The sequence below is a fragment of the Ascidiella aspersa genome, chromosome 8, assembly GCF_963924565.1.
Source record: "Ascidiella aspersa chromosome 8, kaAscAspe10.2, whole genome shotgun sequence".
Lineage (NCBI taxonomy): Eukaryota > Metazoa > Chordata > Ascidiacea > Phlebobranchia > Ascidiidae > Ascidiella > Ascidiella aspersa.
This window is the reverse complement of record NC_139454.1, coordinates 6355087-6378280: the sequence shown is the minus strand read 5'-3', so window position 1 is coordinate 6378280 and position 23194 is coordinate 6355087. Positions and strand designations below refer to the sequence as shown.

General features: G+C 38.4%; 2 protein-coding genes and 2 pseudogenes across 2 annotated transcripts; 2 read left to right on the top strand and 2 right to left on the bottom strand.

Moving 5' to 3' along the window:
* Positions 1–436: 436 nt before the first annotated feature.
* Positions 437–3181, top strand: LOC146135539 (cytochrome P450 4F2 pseudogene; annotated as a pseudogene).
* A 3168-nt stretch (positions 3182–6349) lies between these two features.
* LOC146135538 (cytochrome P450 4F6 pseudogene) lies at positions 6350–8722 on the bottom strand (annotated as a pseudogene).
* Positions 8723–15055: 6333 nt separating this feature from the next.
* Positions 15056–20695, top strand: LOC146135537 (uncharacterized). The gene is made up of 4 exons (XM_083395967.1): positions 15056–15175; positions 15490–15573; positions 18539–18679; positions 20024–20695. Exons 1-4 carry the CDS (start codon positions 15127–15129, stop codon positions 20056–20058), a joined length of 309 nt encoding a protein of 102 aa, XP_083252093.1. The 5' UTR covers positions 15056–15126; the 3' UTR covers positions 20059–20695.
* Positions 20696–21107: 412 nt separating this feature from the next.
* Positions 21108–22454, bottom strand: LOC146135536 (choline/ethanolamine transporter flvcr2a-like). The gene has a single exon (XM_083395789.1). It carries the CDS (start codon positions 22452–22454, stop codon positions 21108–21110), a length of 1347 nt encoding a protein of 448 aa, XP_083251915.1.
* Between the last annotated feature and the right edge of the window lie 740 nt (positions 22455–23194).

Genomic DNA, 23194 nt, shown 5'->3' with positions numbered 1-23194 from the left:
AAACCAAATAGCCGAAATGGTGACTTTGCAAATGCTTTGCCTATATTGAACTGTAGATAAATTTATAGCGACGTTGTCAAGTGTGTCGAGATCTAGGCTTACCAGCTAATGTACAAAATTGGCTAAGGCGACCGTTCGTGTTCTGCACCGAAAATCGTTATAAGGTTCTTCCGATTAACTACAAAATACAAATCACACTCATTACGAACGAACTAAACGCTCATGAAATTATAATTTTTACACCAATGTATACGGCGTGAATCTAAATTGCCATTCTGGGTTGGCGTCAACAAAACACCTTCCATTTCGAAATGAGACTATACGACGTTAAATTTGAGTCCACAAACGCTCAAAAATAACTAATCGAGTTAGAAACAAGTCAACACTTATAGTTCTATTTTAATTTCAGGCCTTAAATCTCCCCTTTAGCGGCGTCATGCTGCCAGCAACGCTTGTCGACCTTATACTCGTCGAGGGCTATCTATTCTCGCGGCTCTACATAGAAGTAGGCCTGTTGTTCTTGGCCTTCAGCTTCGCTGTTAAGCTGGTGATACCAGCTGTACTTCACTACCGCAAATGCGCAGAACTGAGCAACCGGGCTTGTTCCTCGCGCAGACACTGGTTCTTCGGCCACTTGCAGCTCTTTCCGTCCACTGCTGTCGGGATGAAAACGCGCGTGGCCGAAATGGAGCGGCTAAAAGGTAAAGCCAATTGTTGTTTGGAAGTAATCAGCCTTATAATGGTACTTTTATGCATATGCCCGGAGGCAATGCTGGCGTGTTTGTTTTCATATTCTAGAGATGTTTCGGCAAATGAATATGTTTACCGGCAGTGTTTTGCTAATTTTAAAATTGTACATGCAACTAGAGTTTCGTTTTATGAGTTTATGAATATTTCCATAAGCAAATGCAGCAAGTAAATGCATCTTTAAAGCCGTAGCTATATTCGAGAATCCGAGTAGGGCTGCGGAATCGGTTAGAAATAACCCGAGTCCGACTTTGGCCAAAAAAACGGCTCTGACTCTACAAAATGTATTCCACCAATTTACGTTTTCCACCAATTTAATTAAATTAAATGGATATTCAGCAATCCACCCATAGGGTTGTCATATAATTCATCTACATGTTTGGAAAATATCCACCATATGGATATATGCTATTCCGCCTTTACAATTTACAGTTGGCGGCAATATCGAATTTACAATTTAGAACTGCGCATGCGCACGCCGGACTCGGGACTTGGGTAGTTTTACGTGATCTTATTAGAGTTCCGAGTCCGACTCCAGCAAAACATACCGACTCCTTCGTGTCCGTAATCTCAAGTCCGACTCCGCAGCCCTGGTTTCGAGAATAATAAAAAAACTCTTTTCCGTGCCTTGCTTTTACTTACCACGCCATTTCAAACCCTGGGGACTGCATACGCCTAGAATTATGTTTTTATGCAAGGTACCTTTGTTACCTGGATGGGGCCGCTTAAGGTCTTCATTGACCCAACTACGCCCAGCACTATCGGCAAGGTGCTGTACAGCAACGCACCAAAGGACGAGCTAATTTACGGATTCCTGCGTCCATGGATTGGAGACGGACTTCTGACAGCCTCCGGCGAGAAATGGCAGCGCAATCGCAAGCTTTTAACTCCCGCTTTTCATTTCAACGTCCTCAAACCCTACATGGCGATATACAATCAGTGCGCTAAGGTTTTCGTGTCGAAGTGGGTTGGAAGAAACGGCGACGCTCTTGACGTCAGTAATGACGTGAGTAAGCTGACGATGGACGTAATGCTGCGTTGCGCGATGTCGACTGAAACCAATTGTCAGCTGGATTCCAAGAACAGATACGTCCAATCCGTCCACGAAGTTATGAGAATAGTGTCGCACAGAATTCACTTTCCTCTGTTGCAAATCGACTGGCTGTTTTGGCTCACTCCTCTCGGATGGAGGTTCAAGAAAGCTGCTGGTTTCCTTCACAGCGAAGGAGAAAGGATGATCAGGGAAAGAAGGGAGAAACTGCAGCAAGCAGCAGAAACTAACAGGTAGGGAAGCTTGTTAATTTTATGAAATTAGTTAAAATCGTACACTTGCATTGTTATTGGGCTTAATGCAGGGCTTCTTAAACATTTTCTAAAGCGGACTCTTAAAAAACATTTTTGAGTTCGTGTGGACCAAGCTCGGCATGGAATTGTTATAGCTGAGGACTGAGGTTATAAAGTGGCCTTATGAAACAAGTAGACATAAGAAACTAGTTATTTTGGTTAAAATACTGTGAAACGTTAATAGAGTTTAAGATCACTAAGAATAAGGCGACAAAGGATTGTTTTTCATTGTTTTGTTTTTCAATTTTGAAATATACACCAAGATTTCAGCTATCCTTTAGGGACCACCTAAACTATTCCACGTACCTCCATGGGGTCAACGGACCCCAGTAGGGGTACCCCTGCTTTAATGAAAGTTGCAATATTTTTAAGAGACCTTAGAAATAAGAAGAGTCTGGACTTCATTGACATTCTTCTAAGGAGCAAAGATGAGAAGGGCAGGGGTCTTAGCGATAAAGAAATGAGAGACGAGGTTGACACCTTTCTCTTCGAGGGACACGACACGACTGCAAGTGGAATCTCGTGGTTAATCTACAACTTGGCTCGTCACCCTCATTACCAGCAGAAATGCAGGGAAGAAGTGATGAAGATTATTGGGAGTAGGGAGGAAGTGGAGTGGGATGATCTCCATCAGCTCACTTATCTTGGTATGTGCATCAAGGAAAGCTTGCGTCTGCATCCACCTGTGCTCACCATTGCTAGGAAGCTGGAGGAGAAGACGACCTTCGTGGATAAAAATACCCCCGGAGGAAAATTGGAAGTGGACGCCGGTGTTTCTTCCCTGGTTCAAATTTACTGCGTCCATCGCCGCAGTGATGTTTGGGAAAATCCCTTCCAATACGACCCGGAGCGCTTCTCTACCGAGAACGTAGCAAAGCGTGACCCACTGACGTTTGTTGCCTTTTCGGCCGGCCCGCGTAATTGCATCGGGAAGACGTTCGCCATGAACGAGATCAAGGTGACCTTGTGCCACATCCTGAGGAACTTTAAACTGTCGGTGGACGCCGACACTCCGGAGACTATCGAAAGGCCTAACCTCGTGTTGCGGTCCGAAAGCGGCATTAACGTTAGAATTACTCAGTTAAAATAGATACTCAACAAATTAAGAAGCTGAAAGACTTTCGGAAGTAAGAAATCTCCCGCAGACAATAAAATGTAAAAGAAAGATTCTTGGTTTCGTATCAGATAATGGGGTAAAATACAAAATAATTTCTTAAAATATGCCTTATAGGCGAAATATATATTTCTGTTAGATTTTAAGAAACGATTTTATGTTTTAACTGTTTTTATAAACGGTCTTAAGATTATCAACAAATTAAGAGTAATAACTTTCTAAATCTGAATTTTGATTTTAATAACTCAGTCCTAACAAACCTGGCGTGTCGTGTATTTGACATACTTTTAAAAAAGGTTTATGTTTGAGCACAATAACGCTGTACACACAAGCCACTCATTAAATGCATAATATTGCTGTACACATATGAGCTTAATTATAAGCTGTAAAAGTGATTCCAGTGTGTTGGTATAGTATGTATTACTTCAATCAATTATTTAACCAGTGATTCAAACACTTCGTATCTTAAGATAATGAGTATTCCGAGCAACTTTTTGCAATTTGGGAAAACAACTTTATTCTCTCACAATTGGACATTCAGACAATTATGCGAGAAATGCTTGCTATACAGGTTGTATAATATTATGACTTTTAGGCTACCCGTTTTTTTGCCGTTAAGTAGAAAAAAAAGGGACGGAATTTTTTTTTTTTGCCGAATGATAACAAGTTTGCGAACCACTGCAATTTAGTAACAAAGCTGTACATATGTACAATCGATAGACTTTTAAGGTGTGTTTTATGTTACAGTTTATTTCGTTCTAATTGGTGCTTAGCATACGCGTGTTCTTATATGCCGTTTCATTAATATTTTCATTTAACGTTGTTTATTATGCTTGTTTATTTCGTATAGGCTGGTTTTATCTTTACATCCGGGAAAGGAAAATGCCTGTCAGTGCTTCTGTAAGAGATTTTTTGTTTAGAAAGATTGTAATTCATCACCCGCGCCGAGTCGGTTTTTGGGCAACATCTCGAAAAGTAATTCCGCTACTAAGATGTTTGTACAGTCTTTTCAACACCTAATGATCGAGCTTTCTAGCTGATTTTGTCACCGTATAAACGGCAAGGCATACTCTATAAAAGCAGCTACCTCTCGTAGTCAATATCAGTCGAGATATGCTTTAATATGATCAACATTTTATAACTTCGTAAGTTCGACATATGGCCCTCCGATTTAAAAGTCCCCAAAGAGCGCCAAATATTCACGTTAGAGATCTAAAAATTTTCACACACACCTTGTGTTGGATTTTTCAAACCGGTTCAGATTTGTAGAAAAAAACATTAAAAATATATATTAATATTCATGAAATGAAATATTGATATTCAGTCATACACCTATTTGTCGATCTGCCTGAATTTATTTGCTAACTATAGGAAATCTCGTCCTATAATTTCAACGGCACACTTAATGCCAAAGGGTTTAAATCGAAGATAACCTATATTAATAATCATGAAGGATCGCTATACTATTTCAACGCTATTAGTATGTTCAATTCGGGTTGTTTCTGAACGAAATTTCTACATGGCGCTTCAGTCTAGCCTACCTGGCCAAATAAAAAAAAATTAAAAATATTAAAGTTTAAGAAATATCATATTTATTATTGAATACGCGCAATATCGCGATTTTTCCTCCCAGCAGCATCCCCCAAAATATAATTTAAATTTTCAATTCCGCACGGTTTAACAAACAAACTGGGGTAGACCTTGTCCACACATTTCCAAGTTGTGTGGGGTAGACCTTGTCCACACATTTCCAGTTACCATACTTGATGTACCTGATATGGGACATAAGGGTTCAAATCGACGATAACCGATATTAACATTCCTAACCGCCGATCGCGATAATTTTTAAAGGCCTCTAGCATGCCTAATTCGCGATGGAACTGAACAAAACTTCTACACGGCGCTTTAGTCTAGCGGTTATTTTATAAAACAAGATCGACATAGGAAGGTATTGTTTTGATGAAAAATCGGAGATATTTACATTCCGATATAACTTTAACGTGAGTGGTTGTGTTATTTATTGATTTCTTTCCAAAAGAATAACGTTTATAACACTATATACGGATCTGTTCATAAGTTTAATGGTGAAAATAACGGCCCAAATAGACGTTAAAAGCGACATGCTTTATTTTCAAACGTTTCGGCAATTTCTAATGCCATCATCAGTGATATGAAGGCCACATCGGTTGCACCCGTTTATACACACTTTGGTCGCACCAAGAAATGATAAGAATGATTCTTGGTGCGACCAAAGTGTGTTATTTTCACCATTAAACTAATAACGTTTATATTATCTACATTTGTATTTCAGATCTCCTCTTTTGACCCGGTCCTCGCGACCCTAGTGGCATGGTGTTTTTTGACACAAGCGCCATATTATCTTTCAAGCGAGACACGGCGCTATGTTTAAAAAACAAATACTATTTCGCTGTGATGCCACAGGGATATACTATAACATATAATATATGAATATATTATATTCATTCCTAACACGGTAGTTCTCAAACTTTTTTAGCTTGCGTCACACTAAAAACTTTAATATTTCGCGGCGCTCTTTGAACAGAACAACAATATAGCAACTACTATCGCCCTTAACACACGACAAACTGGCGTATATGTAAATGTCTTACTATTATCAATTTTGTAGTGCATAGTGTGCATGAAATCTGAAATGCTTGCGTGTATACCTATTGGCAATATAAATAAATAAACAACTTTTTTTCCAAAATAACAAAAAGTATTACGGCATAAAAAAATTTCTCGAGGTATATTAAATAAAAGAAGTGTGCCGCGTGTGCAAAGTTTAACAACTACTGATCAAAATATAATGTCAAGGTTACAGTTGTCAATGACAAGTTCTTTTTAATTACTGCTGCAGTTTAGGCAAAACAACATGCAACATGAACAATCAAACAAGGATTGATTTTGACCCTGGATATAACACTTAGTCGCATTTCACATGAACGTTAGCTGACAACATTTGTGACAGGTTATTCGGCCAAAATGATTTAAGTCAAGTCATTTCAAAAGAGTGACGTAAGTGCACTTAAGTCAAGTAATTGACTAAAGTAATTACAACAGTGCTGAATATAACGGTTGTAGTTGGAATTCACATGAACATAAGCTGACAACATAAGTGACAAGTCATTCTCCGCTGTCCAAATCTCTTAACTTGATGTTAATGCCGCTTTCGGAGCGGAGAACGATGTTCGGTTTTTCGATAGTCTCGGGAGTATCGGCGTCCACCGACATTTTAAAGTTCCTCAGAATGTGGCACAAGGTCACCTTGATCTCGTTCATGGCGAACGTCTTTCCGATGCAATTACGCGGGCCGGCCGAAAAGGCAACAAACGTCAGTGGATCACGCTTTGCTATGTTCTCGGTAGAGAAGCGCTCCGGGTCGTATTGGAAGGGATTTTCCCAGTTTAGTTCGGAACGATGCACGACGTAAACATGGACGAACGATGACGTGCCTGCCTCCACCTCCAGTTTTCCTCCAGGAGTGTATTTATCCACGAAGGTCGTCTTCTGGTTAAACTTCCTAGCAATGGTGAGCACAGCTGGATTCAAGCGCAAGCTCTCCTTGATGCACATCCCTAAATAAGTGAGCTGATGGAGATCATCCCACTCCACTTCTTCCCTACTCCCAATGATCTTCATCACTTCTTCCCTGCATTTCTGCTGGTAATGAGGGTAACGAGCCAAGTTGTAGATTAGCCACGAGATTCCACTTGCAGTCGTGTCATGTCCTTCGAAGAGAAAGGTGTCCACCTCGTTCCGAATTTCTTTGATCGAAAGCCCTTTTCCGTTTTCATCTTTGCTCCTCAATAAAATGTCAATAAAGTCTAGATGCTTTTTCTTGAAAGTCAATCCAACCTCTCTGTAAACCACAAGTTGTCATCAAAGACGCCACCGAATTTCTTTTAACGTAATTGGATTAATATTGCTATAAAGTAACAACGTTAGCACGAATATTGGAAACTTGAGTTATAATTAGGCGTTCAAACCGAAATAGTTTACTTTTTTGATTATGAAATGTTTTTACAACATTAGCGAACAACATTGTTTAGAGTCAACGTTATTTAGATGATAAATATCGCCATCTTGGATCAGCGGACGAAAAAAGTGAGTTTTCATATCGAAAAAACTCATGCTGTGCACGGCACACAAATAAAATGTTTCCGTGTTTTATATTGTGGTTGTATGACATTCTTACAACGTTTTAGTAACAATTTAATATCAATTAACGTGGGTCAAACGTAGCCTTTTCTAGTTTCAAAGATTACACGCACAAAGATAAACAATTTATGTTGACAAAATGCCGATAAATGCTCGAATATAAACTATTTAGTCTTGCCGAGAGATATTTCAATTCTTTAGGATTTTAATTGTTGCTCTATTGTTATTGGTAAGCTTCTTAATTCAATTTTTTGGTGTACGATTAAAGTACAAAAGATAAAAAAGTTTTTTTCAGCTTGTTCACAGTTAATGTTCTGTTTCAATCTCGTTTATTGTAACGTTACATTTCACCACTCAGCAAAAGTACGAGCAAGGGTGCCGCGGAACTATTTATACTTTCTGTAGGGTGCCGCAAGCCAAAAAGGTTGCAAACACGGCTGAAGACAAATAAAACGTTCCTTACTCTTGGGTCTTGCCGTGTGCGGTTCCAAGAGTTGCCAACTCACGATCGAGATTCTCTTTCCTCTCTCTGATCATTCTCTCATCGAAGCGATGAACGTATTCGCAGGCTTTCCTGAATCGTCGTCCGGGCGACGAAAGCCAGAAGATCCAGTCGATCATCAGCAGTGGCGAGTGAACGCGTTCGATGACGATCTCCAAGAGCTGATGGACGGCATTCACGTAGCGATTATTCCAGTCCAGCTGGCAGTTGGTACGCGCCGACATGGTGCACTGGAGCGTGACGTCCATCGTCATCCTGCCTACGTCATCGCTTACGTCACAAAAGGCCTCCTTGGTGCGCGAGCGCCATTTGCCAACCAAGACCTTGGCGCATTGGTTGTTGATGGCCATGTACTGCTTGAGGACTTCAAAGTGAAACGCGGGAGTTAAGAGTTTGCGGTTGCGGTGCCACTTAGCACCAGAGGCTATAAGAAGCCCGTCGCCCAGCCAGGGACGCAGGAAACCGTAAACCAGCTCGTCCTTGGGCGCGTTGCTGTAGAAAAGTGTGGCAAGAGTTGTTGGCCGATGGGCGTCGGCGAAAACCTTAAGAGGCCCGAACCAGGTGATGAACATTCCTTTGTGTCGCACCATTGCGTCGATTCGCCTTCGCATACCGCGCGCCGTGTTCGGAAAGAACTTGTTGTGGCCGAAGAACCAGTGTCTAGGTGAAGAACAGCCTCGCCTGGTAAGGTCTAGACACTTACGGTAGTGCACCAACAAAGGCACCGCGTAGCTTTGTATAAGGAGAACGAGCAGCGTTAGGAGACATGCGTCGACGTAGAGCCGCGAAAACAGAAAGCCTTGTTTGGAGAGAAGATCAAGGAGGAAGGAAATCATCGTGATTATTTTAAGATAAGTCTTCTGTGAGCGGGAAAAGTACAAGTTTTTTGTGTTGTACTCCTTTAACGATCTATACCTATCATTTCTGTGAGTGCTAAAAATCGATTCTAATTGCCAGATAGAATAATTAGCAAAAAAATTGTTTATTTCCAGAGTCTTCTGCGAGCGAGAAAATTATAAGTTTGTTTTACCAATTCACCAACAATTGCTGAAAATACTATTACTTGCCAGCTGTCATCTGAAAGGGCACGTTTGACGTGCTAATTTATCTCTGTGGACTATAGGTGTTTCTTAAAGCTGTGTTTTTTTAACCTTATTTTTAGTTGTACCCCTTTAACAGTATACTATTCACTTCGTATGACTGACAAATAACATTGCCTATATTTGTGTTTATTCTGGCTACAAAAACTTAGGCCGTCAAAGTTTGACAATACACCCACCAATTTTTCAAAAGTATAGGAAAAGTAAAAAAATACTTTGTAACCTTAATAACTAGAGATTTTACAAGTAATTCGCAGCTACATCACCTATTTACCTGCCATACAAATTCTTATACAAAACAGCATTTCTAAGCGAAAAAAGATCGACACTAGTTTTGGATATTCAATAGGCGTTTTAAACAACAGGCCGCACACACGCCGGAAGCAAAAATTGTTACGCAAAAAAGGGCGGTCTCACACATGTCAGCATGCCCTAGTAACTCTGACCAAATCGTTAGGCAATTTTTTGCCAAGCAAAAATGAGGTACCCAACACGAATCAAAACGTTGGTTTTACAAACTGTCTTTCCTTACATCTCATAATTTATGTTCTAACTTGTTACTCTGTCCTGTCTTACTCGGTTATGCACATGTGGCTTGTAAATTGGGATCACTAGCTGAAATGAGCACACATTTTTTATTTTTGGTTTACACGCTGGAAATCTAAGGTGAGTATGTACTACAGGTTGATTTGTTGGTAAATTTTCTCTGTCAACGCTGGCTGTACAATACTCGTTTGCTGAGCACTGTCTTTTTTTATTTTCTTACTGACAGGTATCTCTGTTTAAGGATGGTTTAATCCAGGGCTGCGGATCTGAGTCGGACTCGACATGTTGGTTTGTTTTGCAATAGAGTCGGGAGGGTCGGGACTCGGTGCTCGAGTAAGACTACGTAAAACTACCCGAGTCCCGAGTCCGATATGCGCATGCGTAGTACCAAATTTTAAAACTGACATCGTCATCAATACGTTACAAGCTGACAGGTTAATGTCTAATAATATTAAATGGTTAGTCTCGCATATTTGCTTGCACTCCTGTTGTTAGACTTATCCGTTAATTTCCTAAATAACACAAAGATACACGGCACATTAACGAATCTGTCGTAGCACACTAGTGTACCGCGGTACACACTTTAAATATCCCTTCCTTAGGTTTCAAAATAGTTCGCATATTGCTGAAATTAAGGGTATCAAGAGTCTAATTGAAAGTGAGTCAACCGGAGTAACATGCCATATTATACGCATAGCGCCTTTGGACGGAATACATTTTACTTAAACAGAGAGGAAACATAGTAAAGCGAATTGAATATAAGTTGGGGCAAAGCGCAAAAAAGTTTGTATTTTCATAGTAAAACTCGGCCAAATGTATATATGGTTTAGGGGGCCAGGGTCTGGTGCATTATGTTGACCTTTGTTGGACACCTGACATGGAGTCAGCCTACGTCATATAGTCTCTTATTCTTTAGATCAGCCTGTTGTGTAACCCATCCTACGGATTATCGGATTGTTCTTTTTACAAAACTAGATGTTTCTTTTTTGTCAGACTAAATCACGTTTACTTGCAAATGCGTAATATATTACTTTACGCGCGCAGGCCGTGATAGGTTGTATATGGGTTAAGTAACTTCCATCAGTTAACTGAACTTTCTGCGATTAACTTCAGATTGTGTTTTTAAAAACAATTGAAAGATTAGATAATAATTATATTAATTATTATTTGTAAGATCGTTGTATTAAAGACTGGTGGTTCTTAACCTTTTAACACTGGTAACACTATAAAAACCTGTTCGCGAACGCATAACGGGACTAGAATCGTTTTTTGTTAACACAAAACTTACCCTCAGTCATGCAAACTTCTAACCGTAACCAAGCAATTCGTGTCATTGTAAGTTGGCATAGAGAGATTTCTTTTTTTGTACGCCTGATTTATCATGGTTGTGCATTCGAAGTTAAATTTCCTATCACGAAATCACGCGGACACCAATTGCTTGCTATATGACGTATTTACGAACCGGAAGATTTCGGCACGCTTTTGCAAACCTTGCAAACGAATACCTTTCATCTCAATTGTTTGCAAGTATATACAGCAGTTCAAACAAATCGTCCAAATGAGTTCATTTTCGTTTTTTCATTTATATTATCAAAATAAGGGCCAAAATTAGTAAATTTTTTGGGGCACAAATATCCCTTTGGTAAAACAACTTTCAATTTCAACTACTAACCCTTGACATTTTTGACGCAGTTATAACTTGATCAGCACCCTTACCATCATACTAAAAGGCTAATATCATTTTATAAGGAATAGCGTACATTTAAGTCTACTTTAAGCTATCTACTTTAAAAAAAGGGTTTTCATTTTCTTTAACAATCTAACTCTACCTAACCTCTAACGAAGTTGAAACACTGATAATATCTTAAAACAAGACTGTAACTGTACAAAAACTTAACTTATAGTATATAGCCTAGGTCTATTGCTATTTTAATTCCATGAAATCAAAAGTACCTTTGCACCATTAGTTAATTTTATAAAACATTGCGCATAGCACAGACTAAGAAATCGTAATTTAGTATAGCATTGACAAATGTAACACATAATTGCTGGCGCAACAAGAACGAACTAATGTTGAAAGGGCGTTCTAGCGACGCCTTGTGGTAATTTTGTTCGCAAAATACCAAGCAGCCAAGCTATTTAAGATGGCAGTAAGAGCTTTTGTTATCCAAAGCCAAATAATCAACTTCCTTGTCAGAAAGAATGTAGGTCACATAACTGCGTCACCTGTTGAAAATAGTCACAAAATGGAAAGTCAGTGAAAACAAGAACATTAACACCCTTTTTTCTGGTAAAATTATAAAAATTAGCCATGTTAACAAAATGAAAAATTATAAGAAAATTCAATTTGATATGGCCTCCAGCCATAAAACCTAAATAACAACAACAATAACTCCGGAACAAAACACAGTTCGGAATAAGACCAAAATAGGATCGATGCCTATAATAGTCGCAATAACGTCTAAATCAGAATAAGTCCTAAATCCGTCGAAATAACAGCTAAATGCTCAGAATCAGGCCTATACAGCCTTTTAACTTAAACCCAACTTCTTGTACTCCAAGCTACTTCACTAACTCAAATAATTTTCACCCTAACCCAATTTCTAACCCCTACCTTTACCCCCAAATAACCCCAAACAGGGACAAAAAATCCTGGGTCAAAGCAGGAGCGCCCCTATGGCGCCGGTCAAACTAGGGCGTTCAAACGTCGACACTAAAACAGCCGATGCCAGAGCGAAAGCCCCCGATCGTCCCATACCTTCTACTTACAGTTTCAGGCGTTGTATTCCGATGATTTTAGGACGTATTCCCACAGGTTTCGGTCATATTCAGACGATAAATTTAGTAGGCTATTCTCTGCCGTGGATCGCTTTGCTGTTATACGCCAACAAACCAAGCATTTATAGTTCCAGAGTTATACAAGCTTAGCTCACTGACTGGATTTGTCTTGTTTTTAAGTGGATAGTCTCTTATAACGTTTTTAATGCCACTGACCAAATCCTACTAGTTTTTTTGATTGGTCTGTGTATTTTCACAGGTAAGACATGAACAAGAATTTGGAAAAAATATTGTGGCTCGTGATGCTGTCAACCTTGGACCACCCTGGTCCAGACGATTTCTGTCTTTGAACTTTTACATTAAATTCAATGTGTAAATCCTAAAATTCAACAAGTTCTTTAAAGGTATTTTTGATCACTCTTCAAGTCAATTAAAAAATAATTTTGAACTCTTACTTCACGCTTAAGGCTAATACCCAACCTCCCATATTAAACCTTTAAAAGGAACTATATAGAATATCCTATACGAATAAATTGTTTTTTCATTCAAATAAAGAGCCACAATCGTTTGATTTTTATCAACGGAAATGTATTCCGGCAATTGGAGGTTAGGTACTGGCATAGGCATAGCCAGGGGGGCTGAGGGGCCAAGCCCCCCCAAAATATTTTACTCTTAATAATTTGTTTTTTAGCAGTTGTGAGCAGTACCACAACAGTCGATCACAGGCATGCCACACCTTCGATTGTTATGCACTGTTACGTCACAAACGATGTAGTTAGTATTGCATTTGCTATACATTAATGTAGTTTTACTGCTTTTAGACAGTTTTTGCTCTTTGAATGGTTTTTGAGTATTTCGTTAACACCCAGTCAGTTGCTGCTCGAAACGGTTTGCCAACATTTTTACTTGTGTTCGTTACGGCAGTTAAAACTTTTTGAGCCCCCCCCAAACAAAATTTTCGGCATGCTACGCCACTGGGTACCGGTATTCATTTAAATTTACGAATTAATTCTACTATTAGACACTACTTTTCAACCGAGAGTTTTCTTAATACTCTATCGCGACCCAATGCTACAATAAATCAGTTTAATTTGTATTTTTTTATAATGCTTTAGTTTTTACCCTCAATTACAATTGATCCTTACTAAAGGTAAAAGTCTGTTATGTAACTATGTTACTGATGCATCGCTTTAAAATGGGATCCATCGTTAATCATAATAAAGACTACGGTTCAAAAAGTAATCGCAAACTCTGAGTTTTGGTTACAGTGGCAGTCAGCAAAACGTAAACAAGTTGACGACACTTTTAAAAACAGGACTGATTGGCTCTATTTTGGTTTAGTACCTGTAAGTTTTCCTCTGATTGGCAACCACTGGCGTAGACTGAAACGCGTAGGTTGACTGGAATGTGCTTTTGCGGAACAAATTATACGAAGACAAAAGTTAATGACATTTGGGAGTTTCTTTGCGGCTATTATCAAGGTGCCGTCCCTTTTTCTCTTCAGGGGCTACAGTTTTTCGGTACAATTTGGTTCTTTTATAATGATGTAGCTCAAGTTGACCACTTCCTAAACGGGCTGTGCGCAAAAAAGCCCCTGGGCGGCCACCGGTTGCTACACACAAAGAAGCCAAAACAAATGCCTGCGTGGGAAAACACTTCTGCAAAATATTTGTAAGGCCCTTAACAATTGTTTTGCAGAAAAGGTAACAATTGTTTCGCTGAACAGGCGGTTGACTACCTATTAAAGGCCTGCAGCTCATAGAAATCCGTTAACAAAAAAAAAACCTGAAACTCAATTACGTTCAGCGTTAAATTATGCGTTCTACATCAGTATAAACAACCCTATAATTTCCAAATACTTTTCAGTGTCTGTATTGCTAAAGGTAATGGATAGGTATGTTAACTCTTATAACAAATGACTTTATTACTACCGGTATTATAAAACAACGGAGTTTATAGAATCATAGCGGACAAATTTAAAATTTTATGTTAACACAACATACGTGCGACTGTAAATTAATAAAATGTTGTAAGAAAATTGTCGTACGAGCATTGACATTATCGCACTTAGGACTTAGGTTTAGAGTAAGCTTATTAGGTCCAAACCGATATTATTGAACTTCCTAGTATGAAAGCGGTGCTGCTCAATAGTTCGACTCAAAATGTATTTTTGGCCTTTTTCGCTCGCAAGTCTGTGACGCAAGGACACAGCTTAATGTAAATAATGGTTGATTGTTAAAGTATTGACGTTCTATGTAGCATATGAATACATTATTTGTATAAGCCTGTGGACAGGGAATACTTTGTAAAAATTGCACGGGTGTTTTATTAATAAATATTCAAGCAAAATTGATCTAGGGCGTAGCCGAAATAACAATTATCTATTTTTTGCCTTGCCAAGAAGCAAATGTACGATCTGCAAACAAACTGGTGCACAAATAAGAAGCTTTAAAATCGCTTTTAAAATCGTAGTTTGTTTGTCCTCAAATGAGATTTTTTTGCTCGATCTAAATTTTTTTTAGATATTTTTTGGGAAAGATTGAAACGCATTAAACCTTCCATTCGAATTTTTAAATTTATTACAAACACAATTAGAAATATCCTTAATATTGCGCCACTCGCTAAGTGGAATGTTCTCTTTACTTGCAGGGAATTCCCCAAGTCCCAAGAACCATAGAGAAATCCCCACAGGGAACCCCTTTATACTTCCCCAAAATGTGTTTTTGTCACTTACTGTATAAAGGCCACGAAGCCAATGACATGTCATTTCAAGAAGTTTTCTTTAGAAAGGCGGAAAGAGCAATCCGGTAGAAGCAATGGGGTCGAATCTTCTGTTAGCTGTTCTGTTGTTTACAACAATCTACGGTAAGGATTAAAAATGTTAACAGCATATTAAATGTTTTTTTAAAGATTGGTTACAGCGTCCCTTTGGCGAGCGCTACATGCCATTGGATGCATTGTAATAATGTTACAGCAGCTAATAATGATAACTTTACATTACATGTTCCGTGCATTATACATTCTGCTGGTATAATGAAAAATCCAACCAGTAACGACTGAGTTTGCGAGCTACCGCTACTTAAAGGGATTAGGATATTTGTTAAACCGACAGAACTATTAACAACATTATATAGAACAGTGTACTACAACTATTAATCAAAATACCTTAAAAATTGCAGTATTGCACCAAAGCGAAGCGAAGAGCTTCCCGAAAAGTGAAACACTGGTTCATCAAAGAGTGAAGCGCAAACAGCCGACCACAGGTATTACGCTAAAATGCGTCACAAAGCAACCGGCTTCATTCTGGCCGGATCCGGCTTGCCAATTGTAAATATTCGGCCCGACACTCTTTTTGCAACAGGGGACGAGACCTTTTTTTATATATGTTTGGCTATTCAACTACGTGAATGCCAACGAATTTCGCCCTTCTTTCTTAGTCTATTCGTGCATCAAAATGATTCTCAACATAAAAGCGAAAGGCAAGCACCCAAGAACCATCAATAGTGAAATATGTCGCCATCAATAATGGACTACATGTGTATTTTGCCTTATTAAAGCTGAATACATTTTAGTGCGTTTCGTACGGATTTATCGTTCTTTAAATAAGAAATTTATGGTGTATTTTAGATACGAGCTTTTAAAGTTTATTGTCCTATTTAAGTTGCATGATAAACTAGATTAAAGTTAACTCTTTTTTTCTCCCAAGTATTTTTATTTTACCTTTTCATTGTAATCATGGCGCCGTAGGGACTACAATTTTGAACCAAACAAACGTAATTTCGTTCAGGCTTTGTTCGACAATCGCCTTCAATTAGTTATAGTTAGACCAATTTTTAATTATCTGATGAGCGGTTGTTATAGTTATGATGGACTTTTGATAAACTAAACCTGTTACCAAAATAATAGTTACCTAAAATTATAACAGCACGCAGTGACTATTCTGAGTTTGATTTTGGCCTGCGTTTAGATCAGGGATGACCAACCTTTTAGCATAATGGGCCACATTGCCACTTGAAAACAATCCTTAGAGGCCGCAAAACCTGTTAAATAAACAGGGGTGACGTCATAAGTTACGTCATATCGTTACGTCATAAACAACTTAACCCAACACCCGCTTTTGAAAAGTGAACTTGTGCGCAAATAAACAATAAATCTAGGCTTAATCGCGCGAAACGCAAAAAATGAGTTTACGTGCCGTATCATGCCATGGTACGACAGCTTTGGCCTGATATATTTTCTTAAAACAGTCGGCAAAAACGCATAATTAGAAAAACACATCTTGCTTAACAATGATGTGCGCACAAGTGTTCCATGGTTGTTGAAATGAGACATTGGACTCGATAATAGTCTCAAAAAATATGAGATTATAATAGGCCTAAATCAAATACTGCGCGTTCTACACGTTTTGATGATAGTCGAAACAATTGCTTTAAATAAAGGGTACTGAAAGTGGGAATATCAGGTGGGACTCACGTAAACATCAGGCGGACCGCGGGTTGGACATCCCTGGTCTAGACCCTAGGACAAAATTTCTAGGACAAAACTGCCCAACCATGCTCCGGTGCATTGTATAGGGTTACCTCGAGCCATGTTCTATTTCTTTGTTCCCCATTCAAAAGGATTCAGGGCGCACTTGTAACATTAAGTTCCTCTTTCGTGATAGTCATCGTTTACTTTGTCGGCTTTTCAAAGCTCTATCTCAGGGGTGCCCAACCTTTTAGCTGTTGACGGCCGCATTGTCCGTCTTTTTTGATCTCACGGCCGCCAGTAAATTTGTTTTAGAAATGACATCAGAAAGTTAAGTCATAACGTGATGTCATAAACCAATTATTCTTAAACAAGTACTTGTTGTTCTCTAATGTTTTCTTGCAAAAATATGGAACTGAAATTTAGGCTAGTCTAATCGTGCAAAGCGCAAAAAATGCGTTTATTGAGTTTACCGTGTGACGTGTGACGCAGCTGAGCAGCTGATCATTAAAACGGCGCGCATGTAGTTCCATGCGGTGGTACGAAGTTTTCCCCCAAGAATTGCTTGTAAGTCGCGCCTCACTAATTACGTTTTGCATCAATCGTAAAAAAATTAACTTACATTTAGTATATCAACCATTAACGCATGCCAGCACGGACACCGCCGCCAACACATGCTTATTAAAATATGTGTTAACGGCCGCATAACTATTCATCGACGGCCGCAGGTTGAACACCGTTGCTCTATCTTGTTCGCATACTATGCATTCAGTTTAAACACTTATTATTAGAAGACAGTGGATATAAATAATTTGGATGCACGAATAGATAAAGGGTCCACACCCTTGCAGAAAGTTGTATTTTGTTTGATATACTTGCCTGATAATTGATGAAATAATAATAATATTATTACTATTTTTGTTAATTTTGGGATCTAAGCCTGCTCCAACATTGCTAGTTATTGATCTCTTCTCCATATCGTAAGATTCAAGCAAAACCACAAAGGTTGTAAAAGAGATCCAAAAACAAATAAATAAATAAAGTTGTTTTTGGATCTCTTTTACAACCTTTGTGGTTTTGCTTGAAACTTGCCTGATAGCTAGCAAAAAATTGCCGAACCATGCTCTTCATACTTCTTTTTTACTTTAAAGGAACATATTCAATAAAAGAATTGTTTTTTTCGTTTAGCGCTAAGGACATTGTATAGGTTTACCTTATGTAACCTTCCATTTGGTGATTTTCTAAAATAAACAATTTGGGTAAATCCACCAACCTTAAGAAGCAGTGTTCAATTTCGTTGTTCACTATTTAAAAGAGTTCGCAGTGCACGTGTAACATTCAGTTCCTCTTTTATAATATGTATATATCGTTTGCCTCAACGGCTTTGAGATCTCGATTTCTTTCATCTTGTCCGCATTTTGTGCATTCTGTTGAAAGGATTATTTTGAGAAGACAATGGATAAAGGGACCAGACCTGTGCGGAAAGTTGCATTTCGTTCGAAATGTAAACTTACCTGTTAGTTTATTTCGCGTATACCAATAAGCGTCGGCCCTGCCAGTTGAAGTTATAGACTACCGTACCACCCAAGCACTTTAATGATAGGTTTCTATTTGGCAAACCAAGTATATGTTGTATTTTATCTAAAGAATGGATGGTGATATTGTCTTCACTAGTGCACGTGATTGTCACCTGAATGCGAACAAGTGATATGCTATTTTTTTAAACTCAAGAAACGCAAGATTTGAACGTATTATTTGCAGCTGTATTCTCCAGTCAAAAGGACATGAAGCGAATTATTACAACGATGAGATGCTTGAGATATGTGATGAAATGTCATCACAAAAAGCTACGGAGAGCGAAGACCCTGTGTTTAAGGCGAAGGGCACTACGCTGTTTACACCGTATGAGTTGTTACTCCTTTTATTGTTAAGATTATTACAATTTTCATTTTTCTATGTTCAAGCTGTCAGAAACCGTGTATTTTTACATAACAGGATTTTAATGACTTAATGCAGGGGTTCTTAAACTTTTTCATCGCGGATCCCTAAATTTATTTTTGCTTCGCGTGGACCACGGTAGGCAAGAAAATTGCAAAACAGGACGACATAAATTGACGTCACAATAAAAATAGACTTCATAAATCTGCTGATTTTTGAACAAAATATGTGAAATGGAGGTTAAGTACAGTCAGTGCAAAACCGTTTTATTTTTAATTAAACTTTTTTTAAAAATTAATTACTTTCTAAACATACACTAATATTTTAATAGGGCCTTCATGGACCACCTAAAATTAGTTTACGGACCACCAAGGGATTCATGGACCCCAGTTTAAAAATATCTGACTTAATGACATGCGACCAAGAGTCACATACAAATACGACACCATGCCACAAAATGTTTTACTTGTGACGTCATAAATTGAAATGTTTATGCCCCCTAAACCTAACCAGTCTCATTGCTCAACCTATAATCTAGGATCCACGAGCCAAAAGCATCTCGTATCTGCATCACAAAAACGGCTTGGCGTTCGCGCCTACTACATCTTAGGGCGATAATTTCTACAACATCAACTATACTTGTTTCACGAAAGATTGCGGAGCATTTTTTCTATTTTTTCGGAGCATTTTTTCTATTTTTTCTAAATTTTCAAATTAAACTAAATAAAAGTAGATTTTAACTGTGGTGAACTTTTTACCAAATCATAAAGTGCATATACATGTTGCTGCAAGATATAAGCAGAGCCACATAAAAATCTAAACAGTGCAGTTATTTTTTGCGCACCAAACAAAATTTATCACTTAAGTGTGTTACTGTAAACGTATATAAGACACCTTTTTTATTTTGGGCCGTATAGCGTCGTAAAAGATAAAAAATAAAAAAATTATTTTTTCTTTTTTTTTCTTTTTTTCTTATGTATTCTCTCGGTGTTCGCGTTCTCGCCCTAGGCAGAATGGGTGAAGCGTCATAGATTTTAAGCGTGGCGTCATATACGACTAACCTTAACAATTCGTCTATTTTGTTAACGTTTCAGGTTAAAAAGGTTCTAATTCTAACACAAGAGCTATATTACAAAAACCGTCGGTCCGACCCTGCTAGTTTAAGCTTCGGATAGTCTTAAATCAACCAGTGCTTGCGATAATGTTCTAACATTTTCTTACTAACTTTTTATTTAAACAGAGGCACTGGCTCGAAAGTTAAACAAGTTGTTAAACATTCCTTACTTATCCTTGCTTATTTTTTTGCAGGCGACGGACAACAGAAAAGTCTTATTCAAGTCTGATACAACTTATTTACCGCTGTTAGCTTTTTCATTAAGTCCGTTTAACACATAAACATGTTTGGTTGTAGTCATTCCTAAATTCACAATATTTTACACCAAGCTTTTAATTTTTGCAACTTGGATGTGTGTTTATTTAAACATGGTCACAATGTTATATTATTATTAGCTTTATTGCGATGTTTAAAACAGAATTGAAGTATTCGGGTGTTTCTTATCAGTTTTCGCTTTTTGTATTGGATGTTATAAAAATGGTGAAGTATAGATTTAACTGCTCATTATACCAATTTAGAAAAGTTTGTAAGAAAAGTTTTATGCCAACTGCCTGTATCAAACAATAAATATTGCTGCTGTTTTTTATGCACAATTTTTGCACACAATTTAAAGCACCATTCATTCGCGAACGTGGCTAAATTGTTCCATTTGCACCATTGTATAATACGTTGTGGTTTTACGTGCGTACATTTTTAAAAGTAGCTTGTAAAATGGTTTTAAATGACCTACAGTGTAATCCCGGTTTGTAAATAAATTATGTTTTTGCAAAACTTCCAGATTATCTGAGTTCATTAGTTTGGTAAAAATATATTAATTTGACAAAAAATTCTAAACTATATAAAACAGTGTTTCTACCTAAAGTTTGAGGGCCCGTTTGATTTTGTTGGATCGCCGACTTCAATAGTTTTGTGTGATAAGATTGGTTAAGGTTGGTTCTGATCAAAATTTCTAAAAATCTGAAAGCATTGCCGAACTATACGACGATGTGTGTCATGTAAATTTGAAATTATTGGTTCTTCATAAAAAACGTTTGGAGAAATATATAGAAGTTGAGAAACACTGGTATAAATCGTGGGCCGTTAATTGAGCAAGCCACTAAGAAAGTTCAAATGCAATATTTGTGTAGAAATTGTGGATAAAAAAGTAACTTAACAGCGTTTTAGCTAATCAACTATATTCTTATTAACGAGTTGTTGGAAGCATAATAATATGGATTTATAACGCATTACGGTTTTGGCACGAGTTAAGAAAATGATTAAACAATGTTCGCGACTGGTTTATTGAATCAGATTCGACCCTTCGTGAGAATCGCCCTGAAAGATGCCGATTTCGGCCGCCAAGCGTTTGTAGTGTGGCTTCATGGTCCAGGCGATTACAACGCCAAACAGCAGTCCGCAGCTTATAGTCCCCATTACGCCATATGAACCTAAGCAGATCATCATAAGTCGACCGAACTCTACGATCGCCATTCCCGTGAAACCCTCGATTACGATCATCCAAGTCACTACGAAGGTCTCTTCCATCGGAAAGGTCTGTTGAGTGATCATCTCGAAAATGCTAACAATGCAGACTCGGGCTGAAAAACCGAACACAAAGTTGCTCGCGAACATTATTGGAAGAATTTTCAAGCTGTAACCCACAACAAGGCCAAGGCTTGCAAAAAATGCTCCTAGGCTGGCAGATTTGATGAGCAATGTATATTTGTCGGTTTTGTCGATTACCTTGGCCGCTGAAAAGCTTCCGATCAAGCTTCCAGCCGAGAATGTGATAATCAAGAACCCGCTCCAAGCGTCTGCGGTTACATATTGTGGAATCCCGTTTCCCATACTTCTCATGATCTCGCCGAGAAACGCAAATTCAACTGAAAACATGCCGAGCACAAGGGAGTATAAAATGGTCATTAATGTATAGGCTTTGTCGCGGAAAAGGGTTTTCGTGCGCTCGATCACATTCAATTTGCCATCGTTTCCAGATTCATCCCTGTCTTTTTCCCGTTTAATTGCTTGAGCTTTTGTAGGAGGTAGTGGTGGAATGTCATCCACGAAGAAACAAACAAATAAAAATATCAACAACCCAACAGCAAAGCAGGTAAAGAATATGCCCATGAAGGAGCGTTTGTCGATTGTAACCCAAAAGTCCTCGACGAATGTTTGGTTCTCAGGGAAATGAAAAGATGCATTTCGGGGAGCGGCTTCAAGAAGTTTGTTGTAAAGACACGAACCGACGATATTTCCCAAAGGAAATCCCATTACGGTCACGCCAATTGCTGTTCCCACTTGATTGTCTGGAAACCACTGTACAGCAAACACTCCCTGCAAGGAATCCTGGATTACTATTGCAACACCGATCATAACTTGTCCTAATACGGCCAGTGTAAACCAATCACGATTTAGCGACGCAATTCCATTGAGCAGAAAGCAAAGTGAAATCGTCGCTGAAGACATGATAAGCAAGCGTCGGAATTTAAAGATGCCTTTTCCAGTTCCCCATATGAGGATTGGTGTGATTAGGATTGACCCAAGGTAAACCCCTGATATCATCCAATCCACCGCCGTATAATGAATCTCATAATATTCTACATAGACGTTGTTAACTTGTCCAGTTGCAAACGTAAAGGCAGTCATTATTTGCAGAAGTACTAATGTTGCCAAAATGCACCAACGTATAGGGTACAGTTTTGTCTCGCACATATTTCCTTTTAAGAAAGATAAACTGTTCAACGACGTTTCATAGAAAGCCTGTTGAACTTAAATCCCTCAATAAGCAGCGGGTACAGATTTTAATCTAAACGAGAACGCAAAACAGTGGTGTTAAACATACGGCACCATTAGTCTATACACACCGTAAGTCGCATTTGAGGATTTTCAACTCTATTGACAATTGACTGCCAACAAATAAAACCCTAATACCTATTATAGCCTTGAGAAGTTTGTCTGTATAAAAATGAAAATGTCAGTTAAAACCAGTGGTGTCAAACATGTGGAAAACGGCAAGCCGCCCTTTTTACATTGACGCGCAGTCACAGCACACACAAACGTGGCCCGCGTAAAATTTCAAATGCGGCGCATATAGGTACCACGTTTGAATGTATAAAATAATGTCCTAAATAGGTGGATTTGCAGTTTTCGCATTGTGGCATTTTCAGCCTTAAAAAACGTTAAAATTTATGTCGGCTCCTATGCTACTCTATTACTTTGTATATACGAATGTTGCTATAATGCCTGTATACATAATCTGCCTTATTAATTTATCGTAGTGCAGATACAATACATATCTTTTTATAAAGTTGCCAAAACGTTTATTATAAAAGGCTGACAAATACTTGAAACTGCTTTATTATGTAACGTTTAAAATTGTCATCGTT